The following is a 19,856-nucleotide window of genomic DNA, read 5'->3' as shown; positions in this document are numbered from 1 at the left end:
CACTCTGTTTTTAGGACAAAGTGGTGGAAAAAAATCATAAGACATCATTCATGTGAGTGATTTAGTTTGAAAATCTTTTAGGATAGAATATGCTACAGTAAGTAGAAAAAAATCTTGAATAAAATTACATCCATACCATGATAACCAATACACAGGAAATACATAACAAGAGCTGAAAGAGAATAAATTATTTTGTTGAATATTGTGGTATAATTGTAACCTTTCTATTCTACTATCTTCTTAATGTTACGTTGTTACATAAATAAAAATCAAAGAGAAGTAATATATAAACTCAACATATATACTGCAACATTTTCTATTCTACATCCATGTAGCACTGAGACTGAGAATCAGAATCTTAAATCCTTCAAAGATCTCTATAGATGTCAGAAAAATATTTAAGACTGTCACATCCTATCAAGAAAGAAAAATAGGTCACTTGGGGAATATTTCCTCCAAAATGAGCTGAAACAAGAAGGGTTTATTAGTTAATTTTCAACTAATTTGAAAATAAATGTATCAGGACATTCCTTATTCAGAAGTGTCAGTCTTACTCAAAATCTCACTGCAGTACAAAACTCAACAGTCCACAGAGTAGTTTAGGATAAGTAACCACTCCTGAATAGAAAGCTCATGACACCAAGTCCATCTATTTAAAATACTGTTTATTTGTGATTTTACATTAATTAGCATTACATCTAAGAGCAATATCAGATAACATTTATACATTTTCCACAGGACACAGAGGTTCATTGGCTCATTCTTTATGCCAAAGCAAGTAAATAGAGGCATTAGCAAAAGGTGCAAATAGTTCACTGTTGCATTTAAAAAATACTTATGCACATTGCATTCATTTAAGATATATATATTTTTAAAAAGTTATGGAAAAGCATAGTTCACAGGTTACTGTTTCTACATACGTTGTAATACAACATAAATGATGTAGAACAAAAAAGAATCCTCAAACACAGAATTAAGCAACTGAAGTTTTCCACTAAGATTAAAACACGGATTCCAGTAGTTAGTGAGATCGAGAATGAACTTTCCAGGCTCCGTTTCAACTCTGCATCATCAAACACTCACAGTCAAACAGAACCAGCCCCGCAACACATTATAATCCATGGAATTTTTTTACACACCAACTCACCTTCCAGAAATATTTTGGATTATTTTTACTCATTGACTATTTTGGATCATTGATTTTACATTGATTTGTGACATTACTTGGGTGAAAGGAAAAAAAAACAAAACTATATTAAGCCTAGGTTTAAATTTGTATTTACATTAGAAAGAAAGTTAACTGAAAAGATAAAAAAAATTGGTAAAAATTAAGAGGTGGTAGTTTTCTTATGGTGGGGGGCGGGGATTAGACCACTGCTTCCTTCTTGTGCCGCCTTCTAAAAACACATAACGTTACAAGGATTTCACTCTTTTAAAACTTGAATGTCAACTAAGAAATACAATGGTTTTGGCCGAGAAACAGAATTTTAGCAATTGGGGACACGCTGTAAACAAATTACACTTCAAATCCTATCAAGACTGTGCAGCATCAACCTAGAACTCTTCTCCTAACACCTCGCTCATTCCCTTCACTGCTCACCTCCTCTGTCTCTTCCTTTCCTTTTGGTTACCACATGAGGGCTTTTTCATTCATCAGCAATACTAAGAGAAAAATACATTATAAGGTTCAAATATGAATCTTGTTATGCCTTTAAATGCTCTAATCCCCTTTTGATACTAAGTCCCTGGATTCTTTAATTATATTTAAAGTATACTTAGTACCAAGCAGCCTCAAATGTGCTCTACTGTTAAATGACAGGCTAATATGCTTATGACATTTTTATACTGAATGGTATACAAACGTCTCAACATACAAAAATCGTTTTTGCCAGAGTTAAACTAAATAACCCATGTTATGTGTATAAAATCCCCTTTGTTGAAAAATAAGGGGGTTTCTAAACTAATAAAAAAGGAACTTTTCAAAAATTATAGTTTACTAAAATGACCTTTTTTTTTTTTGCAAACAAAGTTACTTCAGGTGAGGAAATTTCATACTATGAATAAAATTCCAAATGAATCTTTTCTTAAATTTAAAAAAAAACAATTATGTGCCAGTGTATACTAATGCTATAGATTCTTATCTTAGAAGCTTTTAAAGCATTCTGTTAATGCCCATTGAAACAATGGGAACCCAAAAGTTACAGTCAATAATCATGATAAAAAACTATAATCTCATTACCATGTGAAGCAGGTTTTGAGAAACAAAAATTCTCTCACTTGTTCACTGGTAATTTCTTTCCAACAGATATTATGTAGAAGGCCTGAAGTAATTCAGACAGATATCTGTTTGTGGGGATTATAATAATACTTCATGAGGGCAAAGCTAATCAAAACTAGCAGTTGTTTAAAAATTCAAAACCTTTTTTGGACATAGAAAATGAGAGATGACTTTGAAAGTGTTTTTCATAATATGTTTTTCTTTTAGTAAAACTCTTTCCAGTTCTTAAAAGTCCAGTTTGCTACAGACCCCCAATCTGATCTACCACTGCATATTAATGATCAACTTATATGTGGTTTTTAAATGTGCAACGTCACATTGTAATAACAATTATAAAAAGACTCTATTTAGGCTTCAACTTTCTCCTTTTTTTTGTTCTTTTTCAGAAAAGAAGGAGTGCGGAATTTCTTCTTTTTCTTGGATGGTGATTTTGAAGGTGAGCCTTCAGGTGACAGGACTTCTTCAGTTTTTTCTGGAGACTTGATGGTTATCTCGATGCTTTCTATGGTGGAGCTTGTGGTTAACCTGCTTACTCGCTGAGCAAGCTCGTCTTCAACACCATGCACGTCATCCTTGCCATTCACTATCAGGACAGGTACGTCCATGGAGATGAAGCTCTTGGAAAATAGCTCATGGTTTTCTATAAAAGGGGAGGATTTTTTTGTTATTTTATATAGTCAACACCTTTGCTTTATTTTACAAAACTGAAATGCTTAAGCAATGTTCTAAGGCATTACTTTGATCCCAGTAAAGACAGATGATTATTTTAATAGACTATGGGCCTATTAGCATGAAGCTAATGCTCTTAAATGGTATAAAGGGAACAAAGTTGTTAGAACAAAGAATGAAGGCTAGATAAGTCCAGTTTGATGACTTGACAGTTTCATTGTAAATCAAGTCAGTATAAATGAGGAAGACAACATACACATATTTTTCTTTAATTTTGGGGTCATCTGGCAATCAAAGTTGAGAAAGATTTCAAGCTTCTGATTGGAAGACATATGACAAACCAATTTTAATTTCACAAATTCTTAAGAACTATTAGGTTGCCAAAATCCAGATTAAGGTAAGTTGGTATAAATGCTGAACAAAAGTAGCACCCCATAATAATAAAAGGAAATAAAATCATTGGGAGCTGTAAGTAAAATGCATGGTAAGAAACTTACTGTATCAGGTGTTCAATTTCTTTATATGAAGACAAATGACAGAGGGACAGACTCTAAAGATTAACTGGGTGAAGGCTGTGGGAAATTACATTCAATACCTTCTAATTTTTCAGGGATATTTTGCGGTGACTGAGTTTGAGACTGAATTTGTGAAACAGATGAAGCGTCATCTGAGAGTAATTCCTGCTCAGCATCTGTTGGATAAGAGTTTAGTTAAAAGCCATGCAAAACAAAAAAGCATTAAGATTTTAGGAAGGTTAGTGCATACATCAAATACCTGCATACACAGAGATGATAAATGCTTCAGCCATGAGCATGTTATCCCATACATCGATCATTATGTGTGGAAAAGAGGAGGTTAATGTGTTAACACTCCAGCTGCTACTGCTAATTTGACATACATGCTTTAAGGAAGCATGGCTACTGGCAGCCCAGGCAAATATGTAAGCATTTAGCTTTTGCTACAGTGTTAGAAAACCAAAAATACATTGAGCAGCCAAATGAAAGGAAATCTGAAAGCCTCACCAATGATGCTACATTAATGAGGCAAAATGCCTCACTGAATTTTTGAACAATATCCAATTAGTGATTCCTATCAGAGCAATATTAGTGAGATAATTCAGGTCACAATGAATGTGGAAGAAACTATTTATAAAGTTATATATACAAGGAGATGGTTCTATTGTGCTATATTTGTTACCTGGCATCTTTAGGCTTTCAAAAAATAAGAGATTAAAGAGGGACATTTTACAAAATACAAAGACAGTTTCCAACCTTATGTTAGAATAAACATAAGTTGAAGAATAACACTTAGAACATTTAATGTGATTATATTAATGAGTTAGGATGACTCCCTTTTGTGACAGACACTCTCACACTGATGAGACCTGTTTCCTGGATGATCCAGCTGTCATTAGTTCTTTCTACATGATATCAAAGAGGCGCAAAGATTCTTTTAACTAGTGGTTCTATTTTGCTTTGGGCAAAAATCTCAACTGTGTGTTGAAGATGCTTTAAAGCAGAGGCTCTTACCCTCTTTGGGGGTCATAGACTTCTTGTCCTCTACCCTGCACCCCTCACTTCCTCAAATAGAAAATTAAGCAAATATTAGTTATATTTTATATTATATTTAAGATATTTTTTGGATGGCTCATAGATTGTCTGAAGCTTATGCAAAGACCCAAGACTGAGAACCCTCTCTAAAAAGAATCTTTTATTCTTGAATAAAAGTGAGCTAGTATTCAATTGGTGTTTTCATGAACAGTTCTTAAATGCAACCCTTACTTAAGGTTCTGAAGTCAGAATAAAGAAACCTCACTAGAGTGCCCATGTGCTTAAGGAAAGTCACATAAAAATTCTAGCATCCCACTTTATTTTAGATTTGAAAATTACAGTACTGACATCTTGAGACATCCAGGAGCAACAGAGATTTTACAAAACATTAAAGCCACATACTGGTGAATCTACAATTATGTCCAAATAAAACAAAATTTCTTAAAAAGCCACATTTTCTGAAATGTTTAAATCTATTAATTTATCTACATTTACTTTAGCTAGTGATTCTTTACTCATCTGGAGATTTCACTTTACTATAGAAGACTTTCTGCTAGCAATCAGATTGCTTTCTAAGGAAAACAGCCTTCTCTACATGTTAACATACATGGTCTGTGGTAGCTCTTCACATTTTAATTCTACTTACACTCAAGTAAAGACAGAGAGAGCACATGGAACAACTGATGGTAAAGAAACATTAAAAAAAAAAAAATCCTGACTGCCTTCTATCATCCAACTCAAGGGGCTCTGTTAGCAGTGTCGTTAGCTGAGGTTTAACTTCAAAGTGAACTGACCTTCCAGGCCTTGCTGCTTACGTTCGATTGTCCTCTTATACTCTTCAAGTTCTCCTTCTGTGAGATGACTGAAGGGGTTGGGAGGAGCTGGTGGGGCATGATCATCATCTTCAAACTGCATGGTCTTGCGAAGAAAAACATTGACTTGTTATCAAGAGTAACATACTCATATATGTATTTTACTCATACATACTCATATATATATATTCATATAAGTTTACATATATATATATATATACCCACTTCATATTCACCCACTTAAATGTATAAATGATGTATGTGACACCTCAACTCACAACACCCATAAGAAATGATAAAGTAACATGTTTTAAAATATTTATATCCAAATTAGTGATTTTAGACTACTGATCCAATAGACTAAAATTGCCAATGATGCTTCCTCAAGGCTGCATAGGTCAATTTTAATAACTCTTAAAAAAAAAGAAAACTAAACCAAGTTCTAGAAACTTCCATGTAACTAAGAAATATCTTAAAAACCAACAATTCCAAAAAGCCTTTGTAAAAAAAGGCTTAGAAAAATAAAACTGTACCAAGAGAACTTTTAAAATCTGCTATGAAAATAAACTTGTACCTATTTGCTCTAGGAAAGAAATTAATGAGACTTTGAACTAAACCTGGCATATTGAACCCATGCATTAAAAGAAAATTCTTCCCAAAACCCTACTAAAATGATAGTAAAGGAACCAGTAGCAAAAATGGTATAAACTTTTAAGGACAAAAGAATGGAAGAGGAGACAACACAGGATGAGAAATGGTAACATGTGGTCGGAAGATGGAAAGCAGGTGGAAGAATAGGTGGCAGAGATGCGAAAATTGAAGCCTTAGCCCTGCAAAGAAGGATGCAAAAAAGAAGCCTGCTTGTGTGCCCTGTAGAGGTCTGATAAAGCTCAAGTACCACAGAAAGTCGCGGTGAAGAAAAGCTGAAAAGGGACAACTTAGAAGTGTGATGAAGGAACAGGAAGATTCTCAGGTCCCCTTTCCCGTTCCACACACATGAGCATCGCTCTCTCTCATCTCTGCAGAAGACCAGGGGCTTATTCTTCAGAACGACTGATTTGGGGACACAAAACACAGTTAAGGGCTCCCAGGATGATGGAGGCAGACTGGCAAGAGACTAGAGAACTCTCTGGATAAATTAAATGACCCCAGATAAGAGAACTACAGATACTAGCATTTGGGCATTCCTGAAAGAAACCACCTGGTCCATATCCAGGCACCCTGCAGAGGAGCTCACCAGTCCCCAAGCTCTGCACACACCTAAGCTCTGACTGGCTTTCAGTGTCTCATTCTTAAATACAGGTGGACTACCACGGACTTCCAGACACCTGAGGAAAAGTTTCCAACAGGGAGGAGACCAGAATTGAGCAGAAAGAGGGAACTCAGAAGAAACAGACAATAAAGGCAGCTGAAGAAAAATTAAAGTTGATATCCTCAGAATAAGAGGGAAAATAGGAAATACAGGAAGAGAAAATAAGACCAAGATATTATAGGAAAAAAAAAAAGGAACATTCAGGGAATAAGAAGTCTTAAAATAAAAAAAAACATCAAAATAGAAAATTAAATAGAAGGCTTAGAAAATAGAGTCAAGCAAATCTTCCAGAAAGTAGGATTAAAAGACAAAGAAAATAGGAAAGAAAAAAATCAGAGGCTTAGTCAGAGATCCAACTAACAGTATATTAATACATATCCTGTGACGAGGCACTGAAGAGCCTCTTGATAAGGGTGAAAGAAGAGAGTGAAAAAGCTCAACATTCAAAAAACTAAGATCATGGCATCCAGTCCCATCACTTCACGGCAGGTAGAAGGGGAAAAAGTGGAAATAATGACAGATTTTATTTTCTTGGAGTACAAAATCACTGTGGACAGTGACTGCAGCCCTGGTTTTAAAAGACTTGCTCCTTGGAAGAAAAGATATGACAAGCCTAGACAGCGTATTCAAAGACATCACTTCACTATCAAAGGTCCATCTAGTCAAAGCTATGGTTTTTCCCGATGTGAGAGTTGGACCATAAAGAACGCTGAGTGACGAAAAGTTGAGGCTTTCAAACTGTGGGGCTGGAGAAGACTCTTGAGAGTCCCTTGGACTCCATGGAGATCAAACCAGTCAGTCCTAAAGGAGATCAGTCCTGAATATTCACTGGAAGGCTTGATGCTGAAGCTAAAGCTTCAATACTTTGGCCACCTGATGCAAGGAGCTGACTCACTGGAAAAGACCCTGATGCTGGGAAAGATTGAGAGGAGGAGGAAAAGGGGGTGATAGAGGATCAGATGGTTGGATGGCATCACCGACTCGATGGACATGAGTTTGAGCAAACTCTGGGAGATAGTGAAAGACAGGGAAGCCTGGCATGCTACAGTTAAGGGGAGGCAAAGAGTCGGACATGACTTAGTGACTGAACAACAACAATATAAAACCTGACAAAAAGAAACTGAAGGGAAAAAAAAACTACTTAACTGAAAAAATACTTTAAAAAATTCCCAGAACTGAAGGACAAGACTTTGCAGATTGAAAAGGCTTCAGTTCAGTTCAGTTCAGTCGCTCAGTCGTGTCCGACTCTCCGCGACCCCATGAATCACAGCACGCCAGGCCTCCCTGTCCATCACCAACTCCCGGAGTTCACCCAAACTCATGTCCATAGAGTTGGTGATGCCATCCAGCCATCTCATTCTCTGTCGTCCCCTTCTCCTCCCGCCCCCAACCTTTCCCAGCATCAGAGTCTTTTCCAGTGAATCAACTCGTCGCATGAGGTGGCTGAAGTATTGCAGTTTCAGCTTTAGCATCAGTCCTTCCAATGAACACCCAGGATTGATCTCCTTTAGAATGGACTGGTTGGATCTCCTTGCAGTACAAGGGACTCTCACTAAATGCTAAAAATGGAGACAAAAAAGAAATATACTACAAAGCACACCATCATAAAATTTCAGAATAGCACGAATGTAGAAAAGGTCTTAAAAAAAGAGGCCTACACAAAGGTACATGAATCATAATACTCTCCTGCTTTCAACATTAATGGGAGTTAGGGGACAATATGGTGATGTTTTTCATATTATTTGTAAAATAGAATTCTGTATCTATTACATGCACATTTGACGGTAGAATACAGGTTTTCAGACTGTTACCTCCTATGTATCCTTTTTCAGAAAGCTATTAGAGGAGAGTATGTGCTCAATGATAAAGGAATAAATCAAGAAAGTGGGAGACATGCCGGAAACAGAATGCAGGAAACAGAACCACATAGTGAGAAGCACAGGAACCTCAGGATGAGCCAGTATATCTGGCCTAAAGAGCAGCTAGCCAAGATCTGGACCCTAATGACAATGACAAAGAGCTGGACCTGAGAGATTACCTATTACCTTTGACTCTATGAAAAATATTAAGAAAAGTTTGGGAAGAACTAAGCCTAATGTATCCCAAATACTAAGCCAATGAAAAACGGAGGCAGCTTTTTCACCAGGGGCAGAAAAGTTGTCTAAGAAAGGAAATGTCATCTTGGATAATACCTGGCTCGGCAGTAAGCATTTAAAAATATAAACACTGAAAGCTATCTAGACAAAACATTGTGATACAACCTAACTGGGAGAATGCAAAAGGGAAGCCTTGTGTAAACAGGCTAAATTCCCATCATCCATAAAAGAAGTCAATATTCAGTTCAGTCGCTCAGTCGCTGTCATCTTTCATTAATTCTAAGATGTGCTTTTCTCTCACAATTTCTCATCTCTGAAATTGGGATTCATCTTATCATTGGTTTCTTAACAATTATAAATGTCAGCATTTGTATCTGTTTTAGTGATATATAAAACAATGGTACTTCTAATAGCTGATGAAGTAGATTTGATGAAATAAAACTGAAGTCTAAAACTGTAAATCAAGGAGAATAAAGATGCTCTTCAGAAACAAAAGTAAATGCTAGAATAAAGTCCTTGCCCCTAGAAAGTGGGAACTGAAGGTGACATTTTAAGTCTTGTGGATTATTTGACTTTTTAACTTGTGTTTATATTAACTTTAGTAAAAACAATTACTCATATTTAAAAAGTAGAAATTATTGGGAAAACAAAGATCATACTGCTTCACAGACTTACAGAAGGAGGCTTATCCACAACAATTCCAGCAAGCAATTGAGACTGTGGTCCTGCTGTTTTCAAGTCATATCGATTTTGTTCTCGAATCTGAATTGAAAAACAGTAAAAAGTTCTTGGGGGCAACTCTGCAGGTGACCTTTGGCTTACTATTTGACCACCCTGGGAAAGGGCTGCTTTAATTCCCCTTCCATAAAGCTCTCTTTTACCATCCTAACAACTCACATTAATCTCCTCCACTCTTCTTGACATGAGATTTCCTACTGTCTTTCAGTGTTAGAGAGCTACATTTTTCACTAATACAGCAGAAATATGTCTAATACTTCTTCCCCATATAGTCCTCTTATCAGAAACCAGAAAAGAGCTGGAGGTATTCCATACAAGCTAAAATTACACAGAATTAAATTGCAAATTCTTCTATATTCAAACCTCTAAACTTAGCATTAATCAGATTCAGTCACTACTGATTTAAACATAAAACAGCATAAAAATGCCTCCTCCAGCCATAGAAGATCATGTCTTACCTTATTTCTCTTTTCCAGTACCTCATTCGGGTTGGTGTTTAAAGGAACAAACTGATTCGGATCTTCAATTTTGATAGGTGTTCCACTACTAACTTTAGAAGAGTCCTCTGCTTTCATCCACTAAAAAAATCAAAAATTATCCAGAATGAAGCTTTGTATTAAGGAAATATGGTAGGTTCTTGACAACTGTTTATTGACTCAAGGGGGTGGGGGCATACACTGCCAAAATGTTAAAGAATTTCACTAAGCAGTTTTTAGTAGTAAATTAGTATATCTCCCATACTAGTTAGAATTAGCATTCACTTAAAAACAAACAAACAAATGTTGGTGCCATGAAGAACACTAAATTATGCAGCTATTTAAATTTTCTCCTTTTGGCATTTTAAACATGTTGGCGAAAACATTTCAAGCATATACAGCTTAATCTCACACTAACTCACATTTTGAGTTGCCACCTGCACTGAAGTTTTATCATGTGATGATGGCTAAGAAGTCATCAAAAAGGACTCAGGAAATCTCTTAGGATTTTGTTTTTCAGATTGCATTTTTTAATTTTGGCTGACAGAATGGGCCAAGCCCCTGCCTAACATTTTGCAAAGGGGATAATCTGGTAGTAATCTATAATATAATGGTACCATAGGGATGGAAAAGCCTTCTATAATTCTCATTTATCCATCATATCCCTCAAAGAAGGATAATATTTATCAAGATTAATGATGACTAGCATTAGTTTCTTTCAAGAAAATTAATTCTAGGAAACATATGTTCTTTTACTAGGAGATAAGAAATCATACGGACTAGAGAAAAAACACTGATACCTAGGTATTTCCATACTGAATACTACTGATTTATATGATAGGATGAACTAATTCTGAGTACCTAGAGAATATTTAATGATAATGACAGGCACTCCAAAATTAAACCAAATCTGAGACAAAACAGATTTGAAAAACCAAATCTGAAAACTTGAAGATTACCTGTTTCTTTATCTACAAGATCTTGCCTAAGGGTAGCTATGTGCAGTAATTTACAAAACCTGGCACCATTAGGAGTTGACAACTTTTATAGTTCTGATTCACAAGTACATTATACCCTACAAAGCAGTATCATGCAATGGATAGAACTGGGCTCCAGAGTCAGACTGCCTGCTTTCAAACCCTGATTCTACCATTCACAGATGATTAGTTAATCCGTCAGTGCTTCACTTTTCTTATATAAAATGGAGGAGAAAAACAGCATCCTCTCCATAGTAGGAGAAACAAAGGAGATAATTTATGTACGGCACGTGGAACAAAGTGCCTTGCACAAATATTATCTAATAAGTTATAGTCATATTATTAATATTATATTCTACTTTCCCAATATCTTCAACACAGACCATCCAATTCATCATTAACTAGGCAAAATCTTTAGTAAAGGCAAACCATGTTAGGTGGGGACATACTGTGATTTTGGTCCTGGGGCTAGTCTCCCCATTCCGAGACTCCTCAGGCACATTCACTTTCATGTAGGTATTTGGTGAGTTCAACCATCTGGTTTTTTCACGCTGCTGCCTCTGTGCCATGTATTTGAGAGGTGACAGGGGCACGGTATCGTCTTCGAAGGAAAAGGCGGTCACAGTGGCTGGGATCTCTACATCACTCTTGTGCCTTGGCTTTTCCCGAATGAGAGGGTGCCTGTAAGCATAGCCTGTTCTATATCCCTGGGGGAGGGAGAAAACACATTTGAAGCAATCAAACTTGTCCCAAACACAGCATTTAGAGGCTAATTCTTTAAACAAATGATTCTTTCGCTGAAAAACAAAAAGGGGAAATCCTTCCAAACTCCACATAACTGCCACATAACACTAGAGCTGAAGTTAAGCAAATTTCAAGATCTAGTTAAAATTGATTTCAGCTGACAAAGCAATTTCCACTCACACAACTATTTCTGACAAAGGTAATTTCAAAACTGCTGACCAGAAACACTTTCCAAGATATAAACTGGTTTTCTGGAGGCCAAATCTCAGTGCTCATTTATGTCTTTGTTCCTGGGTCTGAAGGCAATCTGCTTTCTGACTCTTAGCGGAAGAGGGTAAAAATCTAAGATAAGATGACAGTTGCCTATTTCACCAATTCTTAAAATACACCAAGTTCCTTCCTAGGGTCACACTGCTCCCAGAGGAGTAAAGAGCATGTTCCCAAACCACAGGGAGGAGGGGACATCTGGTCCTAAATCTGGAAACATGAAATCAAGTTCATGGTCAATTTTTTACCTACCAAGTTGTCCAGAGTCCTCATCAGCCCTTCGAACTCAATCTCGCCAACCTTCCACTTTTGATGGGAACCCATATTCACTCCTCCTCCTCCAGATGCCGCTACAGTGTGAGTGGAAGCTTTGTACTTCTGAAGGTCCAGCACAAGCAGATTGTCTACCCCACCTGCCCCCGCCAGTGCCCGCACCTGTAATTGATGGCACAGTATTAGAGGCACAGGACTAGAAAGACTGGAATGAGCACTTCACTCTGCAAAAGGCACAAGTTTGATTTTGCAAGTATCTGTAACATGTCTTCAGGCTACCAACAAAGAAACTTGCAAAAGCAGGCAGCTTTAGGAGCTTTTCCATCTATCCATACCTTCCAGGGCTCTGACCCTCCCTGATGGAAAACACATTTAGAGCCATACCCTTTAATATATTTCAAGAAACTGAATTCCCTTGCCAAATTTTAAAGTTCTTTCCTTGCAGTTTTCCCATGGTCATCCAGTTTAAACTTTGGTTGAAAGTTATAATTTTAAAGGAATATAAACACCATACTGTGAATTTAAGAATACCGAAGCAGAAGTCACCTCGTTATTTCAATATAATGAAGCTTTTCATAACCTCATTTGAGAAGACTGACCATTAAAGCAAAAAAAAAAAAGTTGGTTAAGTTAAAGTTGGTAGGAAAAGTATACCCCCTCTCTCCCCTCCTTTTTGCAGCCTTTCCAATAAATTCAGAGTCTTACCATTTGCTTCAAGAGAATCTACTTGGTTTTTCTTAAAGGGGGGAAATTAGGGCTGTTAAATACACCCAGCTTCTCTGGGGTTAATAAATATCTAATCCATTATAATAATGAGGCTGAGGCTGTGGAACCTCTGGAAATTGCATGACTTCCTAAAACTTCTGGCGCTGTTCTTACCCTTTTTTATAAAATTGACCACAACACACCTGATCTTTGATAACTGGCAGTTATCTTTGTTCCTCCATTAGCACCACACCGCTAGAGGGTGAAAAAGGAGAAATGTGCAACTATACCGTCTTGAAAAGTAGGATGATGAAGAAAATTATGTTTATGAAGCCCTTAGATTTGGTGTATGTGTCTGTACATAAATTTTAATTTTCTTTCTTCCTGCTTTCAATTCAAGAGATACTCAGTCGACCCTTTTTACTCAAGTGAAACACAACTTCTCTTAAAAGACAAAACAAAACAAAAAGCCACCAACTGATAGAACTCTGGAAATTAGTAAACACGATACCCAACCCAACATAAAATAAAGCAAAAAGAGGCAGGGGGAGGGGTAAAAGTTTTTCTTACTTGAGTCTCGCAGGCTATCTGCACATTGAAAATGTAATGAAAAGCCTCCTCAACTGTTTCTCCAAGCGCTACCACACCATGATTTCTGAGTACCATCACCTAAAATAGAATCCCAGGGCAGTCACGTTAAATAACTGGTGGAGCTCACACGGCTTTCATCAACAGAGGCAGCAACAAAAATAGCTCCTCTGATAGACACTCTACTACACACCTTACAACTTGGCCCCAGAACTTTCTGCAGCTGAATTCTCTCCTCCTGTTCATCAAGTGACCCTTGGTAGTCATAATAGGCGACATCTCCCAGGATCAGGGACTCTTGAGAAATTGGAAGGATCCCGCACTTCATGGAGGACACCTATTTGATCGGGTTCATGCCAAGATAACACATTTGGTTACTGATTACACCTTCACAGGAACTGGATTCTTCAGTCAGCTCAGGCAGCACTGGCCTGTTCACTGTGCTCAGCCCTCCAGACTCCTCCCATTTTAGTTCTTTGCTTCTTCAAGAGAAAGAAAAGAACTTGGGGAGTCTTTTTACATGCTGTGCCAGATATTAGGAAAGAAGCTTTGCTCTAAAGAACTCAATGACACAATTATTAAACTGAGTCATTAAAAAATGCAAATGCTCTCTCCAGTATTTTCCTAGAACTGTAGCATTTAGTCCAAAGGGCCTTTTGCTTTCTTATGCAGAGAATTAATACTTTGAAAATGACTTCAGATGATGGGGTCTGAAAGAATGATTATAAAGTATCATGAAAGGAAAGCCATGGAAATAACACACTTCCCAGGTCATTGTTGGTTCTGGCCCTTCAGTGACTTACAGCTGCCGTTGCAAGGGTATGGATGTGTATCACACACTTAACATCAGGACGTGTTGAATATATCGCAGCATGGGGACTGAAGCCTGCATGGTCAATTTTCAAATTAGTACTTCCCTGATCAACCACTTCTCCTATTATATTGACTTTCACCTGGAAAAATCAGAAAGACATACTTAATTGGTACACAAGCATCAAAGTTTCCCGTGTTCCACAAGCTAAACTGGGGGGGTGAGATTGGGGTGGGGGGGGTGGCAAACTTTTTTGTCAAAAGCCAGAAGGCAAATATTTTAGATTTTGTGGGACTCTGTTGCAACTACTCAACTCTGCCACCACAGTAGAAAAGCTGCCACAAACTACTGTGACAGAATGGGTGTGGCTTTGTTCCCACCGAATTTTATTTACAACATGTAGTCTGCAACAAAATAGCATTTAGCAAGAAGTACAGTTTTTAAGAAACTAAATAACTTCAGCTCTTCGCTGAAGCTCTGGCACTTACTGATCTTGCTGGAAAACATTCATTTGCTAATTAACACTACAGCACTAGAATCAACAAAGTTCCTACTGCTCTAGAGGCCAGTGACAGTGCTCCAGAGTACAATCATGAAAAAATAAATGCCAGAACGTCACACCCTATACTCACACCAACTGAACTTTGTTTAAATCTACCTATATAGACTTCGTGTGTGTTCAAATTACAGAGTACCAGAAAAAAAAAATCAAAAGATTCTCTTCAAAACATGACTAGGTTTACTGATTAGACCAATTCATTTATTAGGCTCTTAAACTACCCTGTTTTTCTTGAACTCTAAAGCTCTTCTTAAAAAAAATCAACATTAACTTTCCAAATTCTTCCCTGTTCACTAGTAAATGTTTTTCCATCCATACCTCTTCTTATTCTGTCCAGTACTAAAAGTTAAAAGCTGTCAGAAAAGTACAAGGAAGCACAGAAAAAGTAACATAGGAATGAAAATTGTACCAAATTGGAGGCTGTGGCTTCAGAAAAAGACAGGCCTCTGGGAATTATTATAATGTGGTCTTGCTCCTTACTTATTCTTACCTGGGAGAAACAAAACAAAACAAAATAGAATTACTATGAGGTGTTTATATTTCGCAGTGTAAACATGACTAAGAATATACTTATAATGAATAACTGTAAGATATCTGGGTTGGAGGGGCGTGGACAAAGCAGAAACTAAAGGCGTACAACATGAAACTTGCCTTGAAAAGTTTTCTTCCCTCAAGCCTTCAATACTTCCTAAAAAATTCTGACATTAGGTCTTCATTTACTGGACTTACCTAAAGTGTTATTTTGGGAGTTCTAAGGTTGTTTAGGGTCAGCTCATCTCAGGATAAATGAATGCCAATATTATTCAACCCAATGAGATATAACTTTGATTTACATTATGGAAATTAAGGGGAAATAGGCAATGGCAAGCCACTCCAGTACTCTTGCCTAGAAAATCCCATGGATGGAGGAGCCTGGTAGGCTGCAGTCTGTGGGGTCGCTAAGGGTCGGACACGACTGAGCGACTTCACTTTCACTTTCACACATTGGAGAAGGAAATGGCAACCCACTCCAGTGTTCTTGCCTGGAGAATCCCAGGGACGGGGGAGCCTGGTGGGCTTCCGTCTATGGGGTCACACAGAGTCGGACACGACTGAAGTGACTCAGCAGCAGCAGCAGCAGGCAAAGGAAAGAGAAAAAAATTTCTTCCTAGGAAGGAATTAAGGTGGAAAAGGGAAACCAAGGAACAGCTGGAGGAAGGAATGAAAAGTTGTAGGAAGACTGTATTGTCATTTTCATCACACATTATTTCCGTACCTTTTGCTTCCAAATATTGTCTTGTTTCCAAGTGTAGCAACATGAAAACAAGATAATGATGAAGAACGGGGGAAATATATTTAAAAAGTAGAGACCAAGGAGGAAATCTCCTTTGCCTCCTCTACCTTCCCTGCCCCAAATGCTTTTTAAAGAATTAAAAAAAAGAAAATATCTCTGACTCTCAGATATAATTAATACACAGAGAGAAAATCCTGCCAGGAGGATTTCTTTTCAGATAGGTTCTGTGACTGGCCTGAATGAAAGAAACAACACAGGTAATAAATGGAGAAGAAAGCCGGGGTTAACGGTAGCCTCTCAAAGATAAGCTTTAAATCAGGATGAGGTTGTGGTCCAGCATGCTACGTTCAGAGAACAAGGTCTGAAAACTGGACTTCTGAGTAAAGGTGAGGAGAGCATAGATGCCTTCAAGTTGGGATTTTAAAAAAAGGAATTGAAAGCTGAAGGACTCACTGAGATGTATGTATTTGCCAGGTGGGCCCATCCAAACAAGTCTGCAAGTCTGTACAGGCTGGCAAGTTTACAACGAGTAAGCTTTTCTCCCTTCACATATGAGGATGTATCTGCTCCAGGAAGGTCATTGATAGGTGTGACCATGCCGAGACCTAAGAGGAAAAAATGGGGAGAGAGATTTCAGGTCAAATAATTCCTTACCTGAAAATTAGTTGCCAGAAAGCGGCCTGAGTCTGGGAGTGTCCCAGCCTGTAAATGACAATCTGAAACTTACCAGCCCACACAATGTTGCATTAGCTTATCTTCCTCCAGGGAAGTACACCAAAAGTGAAAATACGGATCAGCTATCGCCTTGCTGTTTCATCTAGTACTTGGTAGGGAGTGGGGTTAGGGAGTTAGGCTCATACCACTGGGGGAATATGGTCACATGATCCCAATGGTAATAGCTGATAAGATCTAAAAAAAGCTACCTTACCTCTTTTGACTTTTATTCAAACAAAAAATATTTAAGAATGCAATCAAACAGTAGTCTGGTTTCTGCCCTCACCAAGCAACAAAAACTAGTCTTAATCTCTAGTGACCCAATCGCTAAATTCAACTTTTGCTACCTTCATTCTCCTGGCTACCATTACCCACCCCTTTCCTAGACTTCTTCTCTAGGCCTATGTGGTACTATTGTGGGCCTCTTGGCCCTTAGCCCTACATACTCTTGTTAGGGTGCATGGCACATGTCAGATAATCAGTATTACAGAAAAAGTGGACCAAACTAGCTCAACCTTTCAATTTTCCAGTTTCTCCCAAGTGGGAAAAGTGAGTGATACTGGAACTCATTGTTCCTCCCACCACTGATCTGCCACCCTCGCCATCACCACATTCAAACCTGTTGATACGTCTTCTCTCCCCTTCCTTGGCTATGTCCGCCTCACTGATCTCTTTGTTCTCATTCCCACAACCACTACTCTAGTTTAAGCACTTATAACTCACTCTGGGACTCTTTCAAAGATTCTTTAACCAGTATGTGTGTGCCAAGATACAGATCCACTTGAGTTCTACCCACACCTTGCATGTTCCCACCCTCATGTCTCTTTGCGTGCTATTCCTCTATTTGGGAAGTACTTGAATTCACTGAACTCCTACTTGAAAATCTTTAACAAAAAAGAAAAAAAGGAAGTAACAAAGAAAGAAAGGGAAGGAAAAGAAAAGTCCCTGAGGTCTAGGATTCTGTACCTGCCCAGGTACAGCAGTCAGTTCTGTGCGTGTCTCTCTCTGAGATGTAAAGTGCCTGAACCCAGCAAGTTATGACTCTTGGCATTATTACAGTGTTCAGTCCACCAAACTGGCGTTCTCCGTAAAGGCCTGTTGAATGGATAAAATGTGCTAACACCTCTTTTACATCAAGTTCTAACTGCTACTGCGCCATCGTTTTAAAGTCTGGTTATCTGAGCTCTCTTCTTTCATAAAGTTCTTTTGGTCCACTTCACCCCATAATCAATTCTAACTCTGAGTTCATAGCAAGACGACTTAGAAAAAGTCAGCAGACAATTTCCTTTAAGTTGCTTTGCAATATTTTTCCTCTACAGTTATCTTGCAGTTTCAATCTTTTGTGCATTCAGTGTATGTCTCCTCAACTCAAATATGTGTTTATCTGGGGCATGGACCACAATTTTATAGCTATTTTGTAATCCTCACGAAGTCTAGTAAATGTCTGGTTGGTATGAAAAAGTAAGAGACCCTAACACTATGTTACTCTAAGTACTAGATGTTACAAACTGAAATACTGAACCAGATCAGAACATGCTGCTAGAAATGTACACTGTTCAAAGTGGAGATGAAATCACAATTTTTCAAACTTTACAAAACTGACGTACTGAGGGGAGGTGAAGTAAAGCCCGAAAAAGAACTGGTCATGATGTAATCTGCAATCTGCTGTAATGCTAGTAATCCAGTTGGATTGTGGCCTTTCTTCATCTGTTCTTGAATAAGGCATTCCAGGTCTTCCCGAAAGGCCTGTAATACACAAAAATAATCACTGAGCATATGCATGTCACATGGAGCAGAATGACCCCAACATAACATGCTCTGATATAATCAATCTCTCCCCCATTCCTCTCTGGAATAACTTTCATTTACACTATTTAAAAACAAACATAAAGCACAAAATAATAAAATTAAAACACTGGAAGCAGCTGCAAGAAGCTTGCTTTCAGGGGATGGAAAATCATTAGGCATTCTTAATCTCTAAGAAAATGAGCCATTACAACATCCACAATACAAAGGCATGGATAAAGGCAACTCTGTTAATAATAGGCAACTAGAGCACCCAGTATAGCCTGATGTAAAAAGAGATCCATTCCTTGCCCAGCAGCTCATTATCTAGGATAGGATAGACTCTTTATCTGAATGGAACATGCCTCTGACTATAGCACCTCCCAGCAAAAGTCTTCACTAAGACATAGTAAATCAAGGCTTCCATTTTACGATTTCCATGGCAATTCCTTAGCTCTATAAACTCTGAAAACAAACTCATAAAGAGCAGGGAGCTGATTACTCCCCTCTGCAACACTGTGCTAAAGATAGAACTTTTCTCCCAACTCTGGGTACTAAATGTTCCTGTTTTGGAGCTCTGCTTTTCTTCTTTTTGGGAAGGGGGATGTAAGTGTGGCAGATAGTATTTTATAATTCATCATTTGAAAAATCCCCCAATCCTTCACATTAGTTGAATTAGCTGGCTTTGTATTTCTATCACACTCAACCAACACTTGGTTTATTTATTAATCATCTATTCTCTTGCTCATGTCTATATTTGTTCACCTTAAACATGAAGGCTCTTGCAATGTAAATTATCCAGACCTTGCTCTTCAATTTGAGATTAGTTACATGTGTAGCAGAATGCCCTGCTGGAAAGTATTTTCAGTTTGTTCCCACTTCACTAAAGAAGGAGAAGGCAGAATATACTGCTTTGTAATCATTTCCTCCAAGAGAGCAGGTATAAACACCACAGAGATCGCTGGGAAATTCTCCCGAGAAGAGTGACTCTCCTTCGAGTCCCTGTGAGTAGTTTTCCTTGTAAAGCTGCGAATACAAGCTCCTGGAGTGGCTGCTTAGATGGAGCCTTGCTTAGAGATGGCTGAATACACCTCAGAGGTTTTCAGAAGGAAGAACGTTTTTAAAAAATGGTTGTACGGCTACGAGGTGGTAGTACATATTAGAACCAGTCCTGACTCATGCTTGCATTGCTTTTAGAAAACAGTTGAAAGGCATCTGTGATGAGAATT

General features: G+C 37.9%; 1 protein-coding gene across 3 annotated transcripts in view; it reads right to left on the bottom strand.

The window, feature by feature from the left end:
* Positions 1 to 648: 648 nt before the first annotated feature.
* ADD3 (adducin 3) overlaps positions 649 to 19,856 on the bottom strand; it is a 135,240-nt gene continuing 116,032 nt past the window's right edge. For 2 of the 3 annotated variants that reach the window (XM_055424686.2, XM_055424685.2), the window contains exons 4-16: positions 18,450 to 18,588; positions 16,582 to 16,733; positions 15,265 to 15,345; positions 14,289 to 14,438; positions 13,679 to 13,822; positions 13,468 to 13,566; positions 12,172 to 12,354; positions 11,358 to 11,615; positions 9,914 to 10,033; positions 9,393 to 9,479; positions 5,292 to 5,415; positions 3,543 to 3,638; positions 649 to 2,918 (exon numbers count right to left, since the gene is read on the bottom strand). In XM_055424686.2, the coding sequence (XP_055280661.1) occupies positions 2,626 to 2,918; positions 3,543 to 3,638; positions 5,292 to 5,415; positions 9,393 to 9,479; positions 9,914 to 10,033; positions 11,358 to 11,615; positions 12,172 to 12,354; positions 13,468 to 13,566; positions 13,679 to 13,822; positions 14,289 to 14,438; positions 15,265 to 15,345; positions 16,582 to 16,733; positions 18,450 to 18,588 (1,926 nt within the window). In that variant the 3' untranslated portion in view covers positions 649 to 2,625. The remainder of the gene's footprint in view (positions 2,919 to 3,542; positions 3,639 to 5,291; positions 5,416 to 9,392; positions 9,480 to 9,913; positions 10,034 to 11,357; positions 11,616 to 12,171; positions 12,355 to 13,467; positions 13,567 to 13,678; positions 13,823 to 14,288; positions 14,439 to 15,264; positions 15,346 to 16,581; positions 16,734 to 18,449; positions 18,589 to 19,856) is intronic. The other variant, XM_055424691.2, reaches the window with a different exon arrangement.

The sequence above is a fragment of the Moschus berezovskii genome, chromosome 12 (assembly GCF_049115385.1).
Source record: "Moschus berezovskii isolate FMDL1 chromosome 12, NW_MosBer_1.0, whole genome shotgun sequence".
Classification (NCBI taxonomy): Eukaryota; Metazoa; Chordata; class Mammalia; order Artiodactyla; family Moschidae; genus Moschus; species Moschus berezovskii.
The sequence above is the reverse complement of the archived record's forward strand: the minus strand, read 5'-3'. Positions and strand labels throughout refer to the sequence as shown.